The sequence below is a fragment of the Phocoena phocoena genome, chromosome 20 (genome assembly GCF_963924675.1).
Source record: "Phocoena phocoena chromosome 20, mPhoPho1.1, whole genome shotgun sequence".
NCBI classification, from domain to species: domain Eukaryota; kingdom Metazoa; phylum Chordata; class Mammalia; order Artiodactyla; family Phocoenidae; genus Phocoena; species Phocoena phocoena.
In genome coordinates, this window is record NC_089238.1 from 12,177,164 (window position 1) to 12,191,801 (window position 14,638).

At 53.7% G+C, this 14,638-nt stretch overlaps 1 protein-coding gene across 1 annotated transcript in view; it reads right to left on the minus strand.

The window, feature by feature from the left end:
* The window catches only part of SPTBN4 (spectrin beta, non-erythrocytic 4), a 69,432-nt gene that overhangs the window by 23,618 nt on the left and 31,176 nt on the right, over window positions 1-14,638 (minus strand). The window contains exons 16-19 of the mRNA XM_065899264.1: window positions 13,372-13,574; window positions 9,973-10,063; window positions 6,374-6,520; window positions 4,730-4,993 (exon numbers count right to left, since the gene is read on the minus strand). Coding sequence (XP_065755336.1) covers window positions 4,730-4,993; window positions 6,374-6,520; window positions 9,973-10,063; window positions 13,372-13,574 — 705 coding nt within the window. The remainder of the gene's footprint in view (window positions 1-4,729; window positions 4,994-6,373; window positions 6,521-9,972; window positions 10,064-13,371; window positions 13,575-14,638) is intronic.

Below are 14,638 nucleotides of genomic sequence, written 5' to 3' on the forward strand. Positions count from 1 at the left end.
ACAGACAGGTGAGAAAGAGAGGGAAAAAAACTAAGAGAAAGAGAGACACAGAGGAACTGGGGGAGACTGGGAGACAGGCCCAGAGTGAGGCAGAGGGGGAAGAGATCACTCTCACAGCCACACCCCCTCAGACCCGGAGCCAGCACTTCCCCCAGCCCAGCCTGGCCCTGGTGCCCTGAGGGGTAGAGCAGCCAGGAGATGTGCCCGGCTGGACCGACCCCCTCCCTCCTGCATATGCACAGTGTCTGGGATCTCAGGCAGGCCCCAGGGGACAGCAGGGCCTTGGGAGGCCGCTCCCCTCCCCAGTGGCAGCTCCTGAGGCCCAGCTGGACTCCATATGGGGGCCTTGGCCCACTGAGTCACTCCCCACCTCGGGCTCCCTCTACTGGGGAAAGGGGCCAGGAGTCCTGTGCTGGGCCTACCCATCGCTGCGTGACCCCCCACCCCGCCCCCCGCAGGCTCTCATCTGCCCTGGGCCTCAGTCTCTCCCTTAAACAATGGGGACCTCACCTCCTGGTCCCCAGGGCTTGGTGGGCCTAACCCCCTCCATGTGGAGGGAAGAGCCGGCTCTGCACTTGTCTAGGGCAGGAGGCCCCAAACCTTCCCTCTGAAACCTAAATGGCCAAAAAGGGAGACAAGGATGCTCAAGGTCACCAGTTCCCCTCAAAATGCAAATGCAAAGACCGCAGTGAGATACGCTGCCGATTCACCAGACTGGGAAAAAAAAAATCTAAAAAGTCTGCCAACACCAAGTGTTGGCGAGCATGGGTAGAAACAGGAGCTCTCATTTGCTGCTGGGGTGAGAGCATTAAATGGCATCAGGACTCAGGCGAGCAATCTGTCACACAGGTGAACTATAAACTGGCAGTTGTAACTTTCGGCACTATATTAACGTCTCATATGGCACCTCCCCCCACCCCGCCAAATACATTTTTTAAAAGCTCCATGGATGGGGGCAAGTGCCAAACTGGAATATAATCAGAAACAAATGAAACAACTATTTCACATAAATAACAGAATCTACGGAAGGCAGAGAAATAACCCAACTTTTGAACACAGTATAGTGACGATGTGCCCTCTGGTGGAAGACAATTAAAAATTTAAAACCTGCAGGCAAGAACTGTCTCTTAGTTAGATTTGCTGGGTCAGCAATTCGGAAACTACATCATGCAGTACGTCTTGTAATCTTTACGACGTTCGTATGAAATCACTCCTGTTATTATGTTCATTTGACCGAAGAAGAAACTGACGCACAAAAAGAGAAATAATTCCAAGTTAGCCGGTTGGTAAGTCACAGAGCTGGGCTCGACCCCAGGCAGCCAGGCTCCAGCATCCATGGCCTTGACCTTGGCACGTACTGCCACCGAGTCCCGCTGTCACCAAATGGCTTAGCATTAGGGTCCTTCCCTTTGCACAGAGGAGGCGCCTGAGGCTCAGACCAGACGCAAAGCCACGCGCCCAACATCGCACACCCAGTAAGTGGCAGAGCTCTGATTCAGACCCACACCTGCTGAGTCCTGAGTCTGTGCTTTTATTCACTGCAATAAACTACTGAGGAAGAGTTAGTCATCATCGTAAGACAATGAATAATCGTAGTAATAGTTGCTGCTGTGCTGGAGGTCTCCATTTGCCCCTCCTGACCCACAGTCTAAGCTTCTCCATCCTGCTCTGTGCCCCGGGGTCGCCGGGGGTGGAGTGGGGTGGGCTGACCTGTATGGACCGTAGCAACTGGCTCCCCTGTCTTCTGGCTTCCAGGCTGGCTGGGCTCAGGATTGCCTACATAATTTGCAGGGCCCAGTGCAAAATGCAAATGCAGGTCCCTTGATTCAAATGTTCAGAATTTCAGAACAGGACAGGGATTTCCCTGGCAGTCCAGTGGTCAAGAATCCACGCTTCCACTGCAGGGGGCACGGGTTCTATCCCTGGTCGGGGAACTAAGATCCTGCATGCTCCGCGGCACGGCCGAAAGAATTTCAAAACAGGAGAGCAGAGCATAAAACCGAGTGTGGGGTCCCGTGGGGCTGCACCCATGAAGTAAGTCCTGTGAACGTAGCGGAGGGGACCTATCATTTCCCGGCTCCTCCCTGCAGCAGCGGCCATTCTTGCCTAAGGGTCTTCCAGGTGACTCTGCACCCCCTGTCCTCCCCCACCCCCCTCACCCCTGCCCGGAAGTAAAGCTCCCTCCTATTGGCCCCAAGGCTTCCCCATTCCCTGCTCACACCTTTGTCAAGACTCTTGATAGGCCCTCTTCAAATCGTCCTCAGTGGAGCATGCCTTCTGTTTCCTGTTGGGATCCTGACAGTCACAGATCCCCATTTGCTGGGAACTCACCACATCCCAGCGCACACCTTCACCTGGCCCTGGGATGCCCGCACTGAGGCAGTCCTACTTAAGATGGGACGACAGAGGTTCAGAGAGGGACTACACTTGCGCCCTGGCTGGGATTTGAACCCAGGTCTGTCTGCCACCCCTTAGGGCTTTCATCACTTGGCCCCTAGCTGCTACTACTCCTTGCTCCCTCCTCTGTCTGACCATCCAGGCCACCACTTGTTTCTGCCGATATTCCAGGTGATCCCTCAGAGCAGACGTGGGGCCGAGTCATCCCTGCGTGACCACTGCCTGCGCAGCTATGGACCTCAGGCAGTGATGGATTTTTCAGAGGCCAGTGAGAGGGTCATGTTCCCCACTATGGTCTGGGAGTATCGAGGGAGGAGGGTGGATGGGAACTAAATGTGGTCCTGAATGGCCACTTGGTGGCTGTGTGACTTTGGGAGAGCCAGGACTCTTTCTGTGCTGTGGTTTCCTCACATGTCCAGTGAGGATAAACCACAGCACTTCCTTCGTAGGGCTGCTGGGGAGGAGGGACAGGTTATCAGTGGCTGGCACAGAACACAGATCAGCGGTTCTCAAAGTGTGGTCCGGGTACTCCTGCGGATTCCCAAGATCTTTTCAAGGGGTCTGCAAGGTTACAACATTGTTTAAAAAAATACTAAGCTGTTAATTTGCCTTTATCCCTCTCATTCTCTTCCAGGTGCACAGCAGGGTTTTGCAGGGATCGCATGACCAGTGCTATTGCAAGAGACACTGAATGCAGAAGCAGAGGTGAGAAGCCAGTGCTCTTTTGTTTTTTGGCCACACCGGGTGGCATGCAGGATCTTAGTTCCCCGACCAGGGATCAAACCTGTGCTAACCACTGGACTGTCAGGGAATTCCCTCCAGTGCTCCTTTAAGCCGGGCATGAAAGGGAGCTGCAACGTTGAAAACGATGCCAATCTTCTGTCTACATTTTTTGTTGTTGTTTTGGAAAATATAGTCATTCTTCATAAAAGAATGCTTTGGGGTTCATAGGTGATTGATTTATTGTTGTTGTTTTTAAACAAAATCAATCGTTTAAATATGTCCAGTTTTCATTTTTAATATAGTAAATATTAAACACGCAAACAAGCTCTTTGGGATCTCAGTGATTTGTAAGAGGTAAAGGGATCCTGGAGACAAGGCAGTTGAGAACCGCTGGGGTACAGAAAGCAATGACGTCCCTGACATCCTACTCAGATCTGTTGCTCTTTGCTTCTTTGCCCGTCTTCCTCACCAGAATGTGAGCCCCACGGGGGCCATGAGTTTTTGTCAGTTTTGCTTACTGCTGTATTCCAGAAAAGCGCCTAGCGTGTTGGCATAGGTGCTCAATAAAGATTTGCTGCATAGATAACTGACTAAATACTCATTAGTGTCATGTGCTTTTATTATCAGTCGACTTTTTTTTTTTGGCCAGCACTTTAGTAGCATAACTATGCAGCAGTGATGAAGAGTTGAGGGACCTGGATTTGAATCCAAGCTCTGCCACTGGCTACCCTGGGCCGTTAGTCCACCTCCCAGAGCCTCAGACATTGTTCCTGGGATGTAAAGGCAGGAGTTGTCACACCTTGGGAGGTGAGACGCAACTCCTACATTCGCACCTCCAGTCAGCGCATCAAACAGTGAGATACCAAGCACCACGGGCTGCCAGGCTAGGAGCAGAGATAAAGCAGACACGGTGTCTGTTCTCTAAGAGCCGCTGTTTTGTAATGGAGACACTGGCTAGCTGTGTGTCCTTGGGCCAGGCGCTCTACCTTCCGTGCCTCAGTTTCCCCGTTGGTCAAATGGGGGATAATAACAGTACCAATCACTTAGCGTTGCTGGGAGGGGTCAGTGAGAGCTCGGCACAGAGGCTGGTGGGGGAAGCACTCCATGAATGCCGTTATTTTATTCATTTATTTATTTTGGCTGCCCGAGTGGCATGGGGATCTTAGTTCCCCCACCAGGGATCGAACCTGTGCCCCCTGCACTGGGAGCGCGGAGTCTTAACCATCGGACCGCCAGGGAAGTCCCATGAATGCTGTTATTATTCTATGCAAAGCCAGCCCCCTACCTCTGGGCCTTGGTTTCTCCATCCAGGAAACAGGTGTCAGGGTCCTGGAAAACCCTCAGTGTGCTTGTTATCTACCTACTGCTTTTTGGCTCTAAATCTTTCCTCCTCCTTTGTACCCCCTTCCCTAGGGGTGGTGGGTGCTTCCAACAGTGGCTACTAGCTGGACTGCCTCAGTATTCCCCTTCTGTTTCCAGCTCTTCTAACACATTTGAAATAAATCCCTATCTTAAATCCCCTCTGTCTGAAATACCTCAACTGGGATCTGACCCTGACTCTGGCCCCACTGTGTTTAGAAAGCCCCCGTCTGTGTCACCCAGGCCGTACCTGCAGCTTCTTGAGCTGGCTGTTGACAGTGGCCAGGTCCCCACCAGGGTCCACATCCTGCAGCTGGCTTTCCATGTGAAGGAGCTTCTTGTCCAGCTCAGCGAAGCTCTGCACCAGCTGGTCGGCTTTGCTGGCCTCAAAGAGCTGCCTCGCCTTGGCCTGGGTGGTGCTCTCCAGCTCCGCCCAGCACTGCCGGATCTCACCCAGCTTCTTCCGCACCGAGGCTGCCAGCTCTGGTTTCTCCTGCATCAGTTGCTGGCCCTCCTGCCCCAGACGATGGGAGGCAGGAAATGAGGGGGAGGGAGTGGATGGTGGGGAGGGACAGAGAAATATGGGGGCAGCAGAACATAGGGAGAGACATGGAGAGAGAGACAGAATCAAGGAGTTGGAGACACACAGAGAGACAGAGACATGACGGGTGGTTGGAGAGAAAGCACCAAGCATGGAAAGAGAGATGAAGAGAGACAGACAGATAGACAGAGGTGTGGGGAGGGAGACAGACAACACAGAGGCATGAGAAGGAGACAGAGAGAGACAGATAGCCATAGAGTGATGGATACAGAGCCGTGCACAAAGTTAGAAACATGGGAAGAGGACCATAAGACAGAGAAGGGGAGCAAGAGACAGAGATGGAAGAAAGAGACAGAGAGAACAAACCTCCATTAAACTCCAAGTCAAGGAGAGTGGCTTTGCCACGTGCCACCATTATGGGGCATCGGTGGCCATTTAAGGGTTTAAGACCCACCTGGGTGCCTCTGTTTGAGTGAAAAGAGTGGGGGGATCCAGGGCAGCAGGTCTAGGGGCAGTTTTGGGGGTTGATGCTGAGAGCAAAAATCTGCCTGGGTCCCTCCAAGCTGAAGTCAAGCTCCAATATATGTTGGCCTAGAGCCACATATATCATATTACGTATTAAAAAGAACAATGCCATAGCAATTACAGCTCCTGGGTGCCTGGCCTTGTGTTAAGCTCAAGAGCCTACATTTCTTATTTCCTGATTTTAAAGCAGAGCATAAACAACAAGGTCCAATTGTACAGCACAGCGAACTATATTCAGAATCTTGTAATAAACCATATGAAAAATAATATGGTTACATGTATATGTACGTATATGTGTATACACATATATACAACGGAATCACTTTGCTGTACACCAGAAACTAACACCACGTTGTAAATCAACTATACTTCAATAAAACTGAGGCTCAAAGAAGTTAACACAATTCCCCCAAGGCCCCAGAGCTGGCAACAGCATAGACAGAATGAGAACCCACAGCTGTGGGAACCCAATGTTCACTTTAACCCCAGCTTCCCAGGGCTGCCCCAACCTGACTACCTGACTTTCTATTTTAAATGCTTCAAATGGTGTGGAGGGAAGCCTGGTGGGGGAGATTATAAGAAGGGGTGAAATATTTAACAACCATTCAGAAGAGATGTTGGCCATTTTACAGACAGGCAAACTGAGGCTCAAAGAGGTTACGTGCATTACTCAAGGCCACAGAACTAGGAGCAGATGTGGGAGTTATCTGAACCAGTTCAGGGGTATGAGAAGAGCGGGCTGGCAGAGGAGGGTGAAGGAGGTGAGACATGGGTTCCCTGGAGGCCCCTGGCACCTGGCATGGGCAGCGGGTCCTTCTGCATACTCACCCTCTCAATCTTCTCCAGCCACTCCTTATTCTGAGCCAGCTCTGCCATGAACGCCTGATGCCGGAGCCATCTCTTATGCAGCTTGTGGCCGTCTTCCCGCGTGCTGTCTCGCGCCATCAGCATCTTCTCATGGATCCAGCCATCCAGCTGTGCAGGATGGGGGAGGGGCTCAGCCAATTCCCCACAACCTGCCATAGCCCCGCCCCCCATCCCCTCCACAATGTCCCAGGTTCAGGGCCTAGGCTTCTAGGACTGGGGAAGGAGAGAAGGGTGGGATGGAAAAAGCTGTGCAAGCGAGGCCTTTATGGCAGGGGGGTGCAGCTTAAGCCCTTTCCTAGGGAGTAGGGGATGGATGAAAGGGTCCCCAGAATGCATCATCTCTTAGCCCTCTGTCCTCAGGGCAGCTCTTCTCAACTCCTCATAAGCCCTACGTCCCAAGGTAGGGTTCCTAGGCCAGTCTTCCCACCCATAGCCAAATCAGCCCTCCAAAACGAGCCCTCCAACCTAATTTAGCTCACTTCCAATTCAGTCTTGCACCCCTCACCCCCAGCAATACTTAGACCCTTCAGTTCAGTCTCAGCCACCTCCAATAAGGACCAATTCAAGATCTCCAACCCATTCCCAAAGGTATCAGGTGAAGCCCCCATATCTAGTTCCAGACCCCCAATATGGCCAGATGAACCCCTAAGAAACCTCCCAACTAGTGCCAAGTCTAGTTCCCTCCAAACCATCCCTCCAATGTGGGGTAGACCCATCCCCTGCAACCCAGATCCAGCCTCCTTAATGAGCCCACAGAACTCCCCAAATCCAGCCTTGAGGATCCAGCCCAAGACCACAGTTCACCAAAACTATGATGCATTGTGGCCCCCAACCAAAGCCAACCCCCCAAATGCAAGCATCAGGGCTACCTTCTGGCTCCCCAAATGAGTCTACCCCAAATGAGATGCTACAAATCTAGCATCAGACTCTCCAGCATGGACCAGATAGAACCTCCGCAGCCAACCCCCCCTCCCAAACTAAAGCTATTTCTAGTGCCCCCCACTCACCAACAAAACCAGTCATCCCAAATGCAAGCAACAGGAGTGGGCCCCTCTCACTACCCTCAGCAGGCCCAGGCACAGGGCTGCTTTCTGAGCCACCCCTCCCTCCCAATGAGACTTGTCCCTCAAGCAGGAACCTCCCCACTCATGACCAAACCTGGCACCTGGGCAGTTTGTTCCTCCCCTTTCTCCTCCCCCCTCAGTCACAAGATCCTCCTCCTCCCTCTTGGAAAAAAAAACAACAAAAAACCACAGACTCTGGCTTACAGTCATAGCCAAGGACAAATTCCCAGTCGGCCAAACCCCACTCCATGTCCCCTGAGCATGTGCTCCCCAGGGGTCCAGGACAGCGTCATACTCCCTCATACATACACAGACACACACACGAGCCAAGCCAAATGCTGAATCCCCCAATGCTATCAGATTCCCGACAAGCAGGGAAGAGTTTGCCAATGGCAGCCACAGCGCATAGAGAAGGCAAAGTCCCTGAAGGAGAGGTACTCTGTCATCAAGGTAAAGCCCCCCAAAAGTGATTGACCCCCATCACTGAGGGCAAAGCCAGAGTCCCCAACAACCCAGGAAAAAAGCTCCCAAATGTCAGAGCCCTCCAAACCCAGAGCAAGTCCAAGACCCTCATCGCCCACGGCAGACCCACGCAAAAGTGATTCGCCCCCATCATCTAAGGCTAACAGATTCTGCAAGAACCAGGGAAGAATCTCTCCAAAGGCTGAGAGTCCCCCAACCCCAGGGCAAATCTCAGAGGCCCCATTACCCAGAGGAGAGGCCCCTAGAGAGGTTGGGACCCCCTTAGCCCCCAGGGAAAATCCACACTACCCCAGGAGTAGCCTTAGAAGTCCTCCCTTTCCGCTACTCTCCCTTGGGACCTGGCCCCTCAGTCTGGCCCGCAGCAGCACCGCGGACAGCTCCCGGCATCTGGGCCCCTCCCCAGGGCTGGGGTCCCAGCGCCTTACCGACCCGCCCCCGCGCCGCCGGCGCCCCTCCCTCCCGCGGCGGGCGGGCGAGCACGCGCCCAAGCCCCCTGCCCCGCCCGCCCGCCTCGGCGGGGGTGCGCGTCAGCCCCCTCCCCTGGGCGCCCCCGAGACCTGAAGTGGCGGAGGCGTTGGCGGGCGGTCCCTGCAGCGGGCGCGCGGGCTCTCGCCCCTCTACGGCGACGGCGGCGGCAGCGGTGGTGACGGCTGAATCTCCGGCGGACGCGCGCCCCCTCCCCCGCCACCGCGCAGCGGCAGCGCGCCCGCCCGCGCGCGCCCCCTACCTGCCTACGTGCCCGCCTCTCTGCCGGGCCCCAGATGCGCGTAGAGGAGAAATCATCACCCTCCCTAAAGCTTGGGGAGGGGGTTGTTCCTGCGCCATCTCAGATGATTGTTGCTTGGTCCAGAACAATCTAACGAGAGGGGGAAGGGGCTCCTGGGCCAAATCAAACGGCGGGGGGGAGAGGTGGTAGGCTGGGGCCTGGGCTACGTCAGCTATGTGAGGGAGTGAGGTGGGGTGGGAAAGGGCTCAGATTCCTGGCTACTTCAGCTATACAGGGGTAAAAAATATGGGAGGGAGCCGGAAATATCTCTTATAAGACTTCAGTCCAGAATAATCTCCAGTGGGAAGAAGGGGGACAGGGGGTTCTTGAACTCATCTCTAGTGGGCTCGAGTCCCAGACCCATCTCTATGGACTTGAGTTGGGAGGGGGTATATGGAAGCCCTTATCCATTTCATGTGTGGGGAGAACATGGGGGTTCACCATGGGGGGAATCAAATCATCTTTAGTTGGGGAGATTCGGACCTGGTTCCTGAACCATCTTTGGTTGGGGGAAACTTAAGTACTGTATCATCGCGGAGGGGGTACTAATTATCCTGAGTCAGGTAGATAGATGAGACCAGGACCATCTCTGTTTGGGTTTAGGAAAATGTTTACTGGGCCATCTCTCATGGGGCCATCTCTTATGTGGTCAGGGCCCAGGATAGTTTCTATGGAATGCAGGGTAAGGAGAGAAAGGCAGCATATCTCCTGGGCTGTCTCTAATGGAGAAGGGGACCTGGACCACCTCTGATTTGGGTTGATCCTAACGGTTGTGTAGTTCATCTCTAAAGGGGCAGAGCTTGATACCTGGACACTGTTAAAGGGGCGAAGGCTTGGTCGGGGACCGTCTCTGACCGAAGCTGCGCTCTGGGCTTCTGGTCCACCCACGGCTCCCCCCCGACCCCTCTCCTGTCTCCCGTCCCTCTCTCCCCATCAGAGAGCTTCTCACGAACCTCCGGCGGGGAAAGGTGAGATCAGCGCGCGTCCCCGCGGGACCTGTGGACGCGGACGCGCGCCGTTGCCAGGGGCACCCAAGGCCCCTCCCTCCTCCCCAGCGCGTGGGTGGAGGAGACTTGAGGAGCATGCGCACTGAGGTCAGGATCCGCACGCCTCCTGGCGGCGCGAGGTGAACTTCGCTCCGCGACCCACTTAGACGGGGCGCCCCCTCCCCCACTGCGCCTCGGTGCTGGAGCACTTCCCTGCCTAGGACGGAAGTCCCTGTGCCCCAGCACAGCTGGAGTTCCTACCTCGTGGCAGTCTCGGAGGAAGTGCTGCAGCCCAAGTTGGTCGTGTAGCTTCTGCATCCATTGCTGGGCCCGTAGTTGGTTTTCTTGGCTCCTGGGGGTGGGGAGATAGGAATTGGGGGAGGCCTGTGTCTGGGGGCGCTGGCAGTAGGGCTGTGAGGGCGTCAGGCTTGTTAGGGCTAGGAACCTGGGGCATATGTACAAGCGAGGAAGAGGAGAGAGCAAGGTAGGGATGGGAGTAAAGGCAAAGAAACATCAGTGGGGGCAGAACCAGGGACAGAGCTGGGGGAGGAAGAGAGAGGAGGGAGGGAGAGGAAGGCGGCGGGGGGGGGGGGGGGGGGAGAGAATGGGAGAGAGAGGGACAGAGACAGACAGATATCTGAAAAGAAAGAAATACCCTTAGAGAGACACAATCCCATAGAGAGAGATAACAGACCTACAGAGTAAGAGATACCAAGAGAGAGAAAAACTTAGAGAATGAGAGACACCTAGGGAGAAAGAGAGATCAGGAGGGAGAGATAGATTGACGGGGGTGGGGGGGTATGCAAAGGCTTAGAGAGATAAACAGGAACACATACAGGCACAAGACCAGAGATAAAGAGAAACAGAGACTTCAAGAGGGAATGATTGACAGAGACTTGGACGAGAGACAGAAAGAGAAAGAGACCCAGAGATAGAGAAAATAGGAAAACACGAGGGAAGAAATGAAGCAAGGGTAGTGCCAGAGACAGAGAGAGAGATAGAGAGACAGAGAGGAGAGCAGTAGACAGAAAGCAGAGGGAAGGAAAGTGACAGAGAGGGTCAGGGGAGGGACAGCCCAAAAAGGGACAGGAAGAGAAGTGGCCAGATGCCCCCAGTAAAAGACACAGCCAGACAGACAGAAGGCTGCAACAGAGTTGGAGAGAGGGATGAGAGCAGGGCATGGATAGATGCAGCTGGAGCCACACGGAGGCAAGGAGGGGCGGGCCCTTGGCCTAAGTGAACTGGCTGGGCTGGACCCAGGCCTGACCACCCTGGAGCCAGCAAGCACCACAGCCCCAGAAAGTCTGGCCTCCTGCCCACAGTGCAGGGCAAAGTGCCCAAGAGGCCTGGTGGAGGCGGCTGAGGGGGTCCCTCTTTGCTGTGCCTTGAACAAGCAACTCCCAGCTCAGGGCCTTGGCACTGGCTGTTTCCTCTGCCTGGAACGGTCTTCCCCCCAAAGTGTACTCAAATGTCACGTTCTTAGCGAGACCCCTGCTGATCACTCCCCAACACTTTCTGGCTTTCTCTCCTTCTTTAACTTTCTCCTTTGCACTTAACACTATCTAACACACTGTATATGTTACATATTTCTCTTGTCTGTCTCCCCCCCAGGATGTCATTCCATGAGGGCAGGAATTTTTTGTCTGTTTTGCTCACACCTGTATCCCCAATGCCTAGAAAAAGGAGCTAGCACACAGTAGGTACTCAGTACATATTTTATGAATGAAAGAAAGCAAGAGAGACAGAGAGGCAGAAAAAAGACAGAGAGATGCAGGTATAGGTAGAAAAAACAAGGAGAGACAGACAAGGAAATAGAGATACCTAGTTGTACAGGGAGATGGAGGCAAAGAGATGGAGTGTGTGGGAGAGAGTTACGGAGAGAACCAAGGGCAGAGCTGGATGGAAGGGCCAGAGACAAGCAAAATATGTACTCCGTCCTGCCAAGACTCAGCTCAGGAACCAGGAAATAGGAAATGCCTCTGAAATTGAACCAGACTCAATCCCTCCAGGCCTTTAGCCGCCAACTTGTCAAGCATCAGTCCTAGGGATGAGGAAAATCCCTTGTTTCTGGGAGGGTGAGAAAAGAGCTGTGACCTCTGGCAAGTCTGTTCCCCTCTCTGAGCCTCATGTGCCAAATGCAGACAAGATACAAGAGCGCCCTGCACGCAGGGCTGGGCCAGGTTCCGGGCGAGGTGAGGCTCGTGGAGAGAGAGAGGCAGAGCTGGGACTAGGACCTGGTCCTGTTTGACCCCAGGGCTCCCACGGCCCCCTGCATCTCTCCCATCCTGGCCCTGACCATTCTGGGCCATCCTTGTCAGACAGCATGCGAGCTCTACGAGGGCAGGAATCGTATTCTGTCCTGGTCACCGCTGCATGCCCAGCATTGCCCCACACAGGGCCTGGAACACAGCGTGGACTCAGTACTTGTTTAACTGGCTGAAGAATAAATGAATAGGGACTTCCCTGGTGGTCCAGTGGCTAAGACTCTGTGCTCCCAATGCAGGGGGGCCCGGGTTCGATCCTTGGTCAGGGAACTAGACCCCGCATGCCGCAACTAAAGATCCCACATGCCGCAACTAAAGATCCCGCATGCGGCAACGAAGCTCCCACGTGCTGCAACTACGACCCCTGGCACAGCCAAATAAATTTTTTAAAAGAATAAATGAATAGACAATAGAATGAAAGGAGCCATTAATGACTGCAAAGGAATGAAGGCATGACTCAGAAGAACAGCCCTCCAGGCTCCTCCTCCCCATTCTGCAGAGCCCGGCAGACAGCAGACACTCAAGAAATGCTGGGTAAAAGAAGGAAGGGGCCAGGCCTGGAGCGGAGGATGCTGGATCATGAATTTGCATCCTCAGGATGAGAATCTCCATAAAAGTTTTCCTTTAGGAAACTCCAACCTTGTCCCAAATGAATTTAGGGAAAAAAGACACCGGAGACTGAAAAGCCAAGGGGCTGGGGCCTCGGGGCTGTGGACGGTGGTGGAGGGACCGGGTATGATTTCCATCAGGAGACAGAAGATGGAGCAGCGTTGGGCTCTCTTCCTGCCTCGCTCATGCCAGAGAGGAGAAAGCTGGGGTCACCAGGACGGGCAGAAACAGCAACAATGACGGACAGAAAGAAGTGGGGCTGAAGGGAATCCTCTAAAGGACTCTGCTTGAGGGCTGGGGTTTGTTTTGTGTTGTTTTGCGGCGGGGCGGGGTTGCTGTTTTGTTCAGGGCTTAGAATAGTGCCTGGCACACAGTAGACGTTAACATTTTAACAACCAGTCCGGCTATCCCAGGCTGAGGGCAGGCTTGGGAGAGAAACTTTTCATTTTTGCAGCTTTTGGGTTATCGACCACAAGTTACCTTTTCACAGATCATCAGTTTAAATCGAATCTAAAGCAATATGGAATTAAATAGAAATCAAAGACACAGAGAGGGAATTCCCTGGAGGTCCAGTGGTTAGGACTCCATGCTTCCATTGCAGGGGGCATGGGTTCGATCTCTGGTTGGGGAACTAAGATCCCGCAAGCCGCATGGCACGGCCAAGAAAAAAAAAAAAAGAGAGACAGAAGAGCAGAAATGTGATGGAAAGAAAGGGAATTCTGGCCTCCTTGCCCCTCCCCTGTGCCGAGATCCCACCCCCTGTGCCCCTGGGGTCTGAGGGACCTACTTCTCCAGCAGCCGAGTCACGGCCTCCTGGGCCTGCTCCCCGTAGGCGTTGCCCTGTCTCAGCAGGCTCTCAGCAGCCTGCACGGCCACCTGCATCTTCTGCTGGTTCAGCTCCATCGTGGTGAGAAAATCCCGGTGCCGTTTCAGTGCCTCCTCCACCGACTCCACGGTGCCCGGCAGGTCCAGACCCGACAGTGCCATCTCCTGGAGTGGGGGAGGGGTAATGCTCCGTTTAGCCCTGCTTCATTCCAGGACCAGGGAGAGGCTGCCAGCCCGCCTTGCCACCACTTCCCTCTCCCCTGCTCACTGTTCTAGCATTGAACACGCCAGGCATGGTCCCACTTCAGATCCTTTTCCCATGCTGGTCCCTCCAGATAGCCCCATGGCTGGCTCTTTCACTTCCTTCAGGTCTCTGACCATCTGTTTAAAATAGCATCCTCCTCCCCCAGCCATATCCCTTTATCTTGCTTTATTATTTTTCATAGCACATACCTGGCATGATATTATATATGCTATTACGTGTTCAGCATCTCCTCCCCCACATATATACACACACACTAGAATGCCAGCCACACGAGGGTGGGATTTTGTGTTTTGTTTCCTCTGTGCTCAGCCACAGAACAGTGCCTGGCACAGAGGAGGCACTCAGTAAATATTTGGTTAATTGATGAAGACTGACCTGGGTCCTGTGTGACTTCAAGGAAGTTCTTTCCCTCTCTGGGGTTAGTTTTCTAACTGGTAAAATGGGTGGATCAGAAAGGGTCTCTCAAGGCCACCTCGGCTCCAATGGTTAGTAACATCATGATTCCAGGGGCCCCCTGTCTGTTTCTCCAGGTAATCCTCTAGCTGGGTCAGCTTTCTCTAGATAACCAGCACAGGTAGTCATGCTTTCTAAAATGACCCCTAGGGACTTCCCTGGTAGCCCAGTGGTAAAGAATCCACCTTACAATGCAGGGGACACAGGTTCGATCCCTGCTCAAGGAACTGGGATCCCACATGCCATGGGGCAACTAAGCCCGCGTGCCACAACTGCTGAGCTTGTGCGCCTCAACTAGAGAGACCGTGTGCCGCAAACTACAGAGCCCACGCGCTCTGGAACCCGCGCGCCACAACTAGAGAGAAGCCCACGCCACAATGAAAAGTCCCGCATGCCGCGGGCCGCAACTAAGACCCGATGCAGCCAAATAAATAAATAAAATGATCCCTAAAAGCTGGTACCTACTCTTGGACAATCTGAAAACTGGGTGTTCCATCTTGTCCAAATCCTC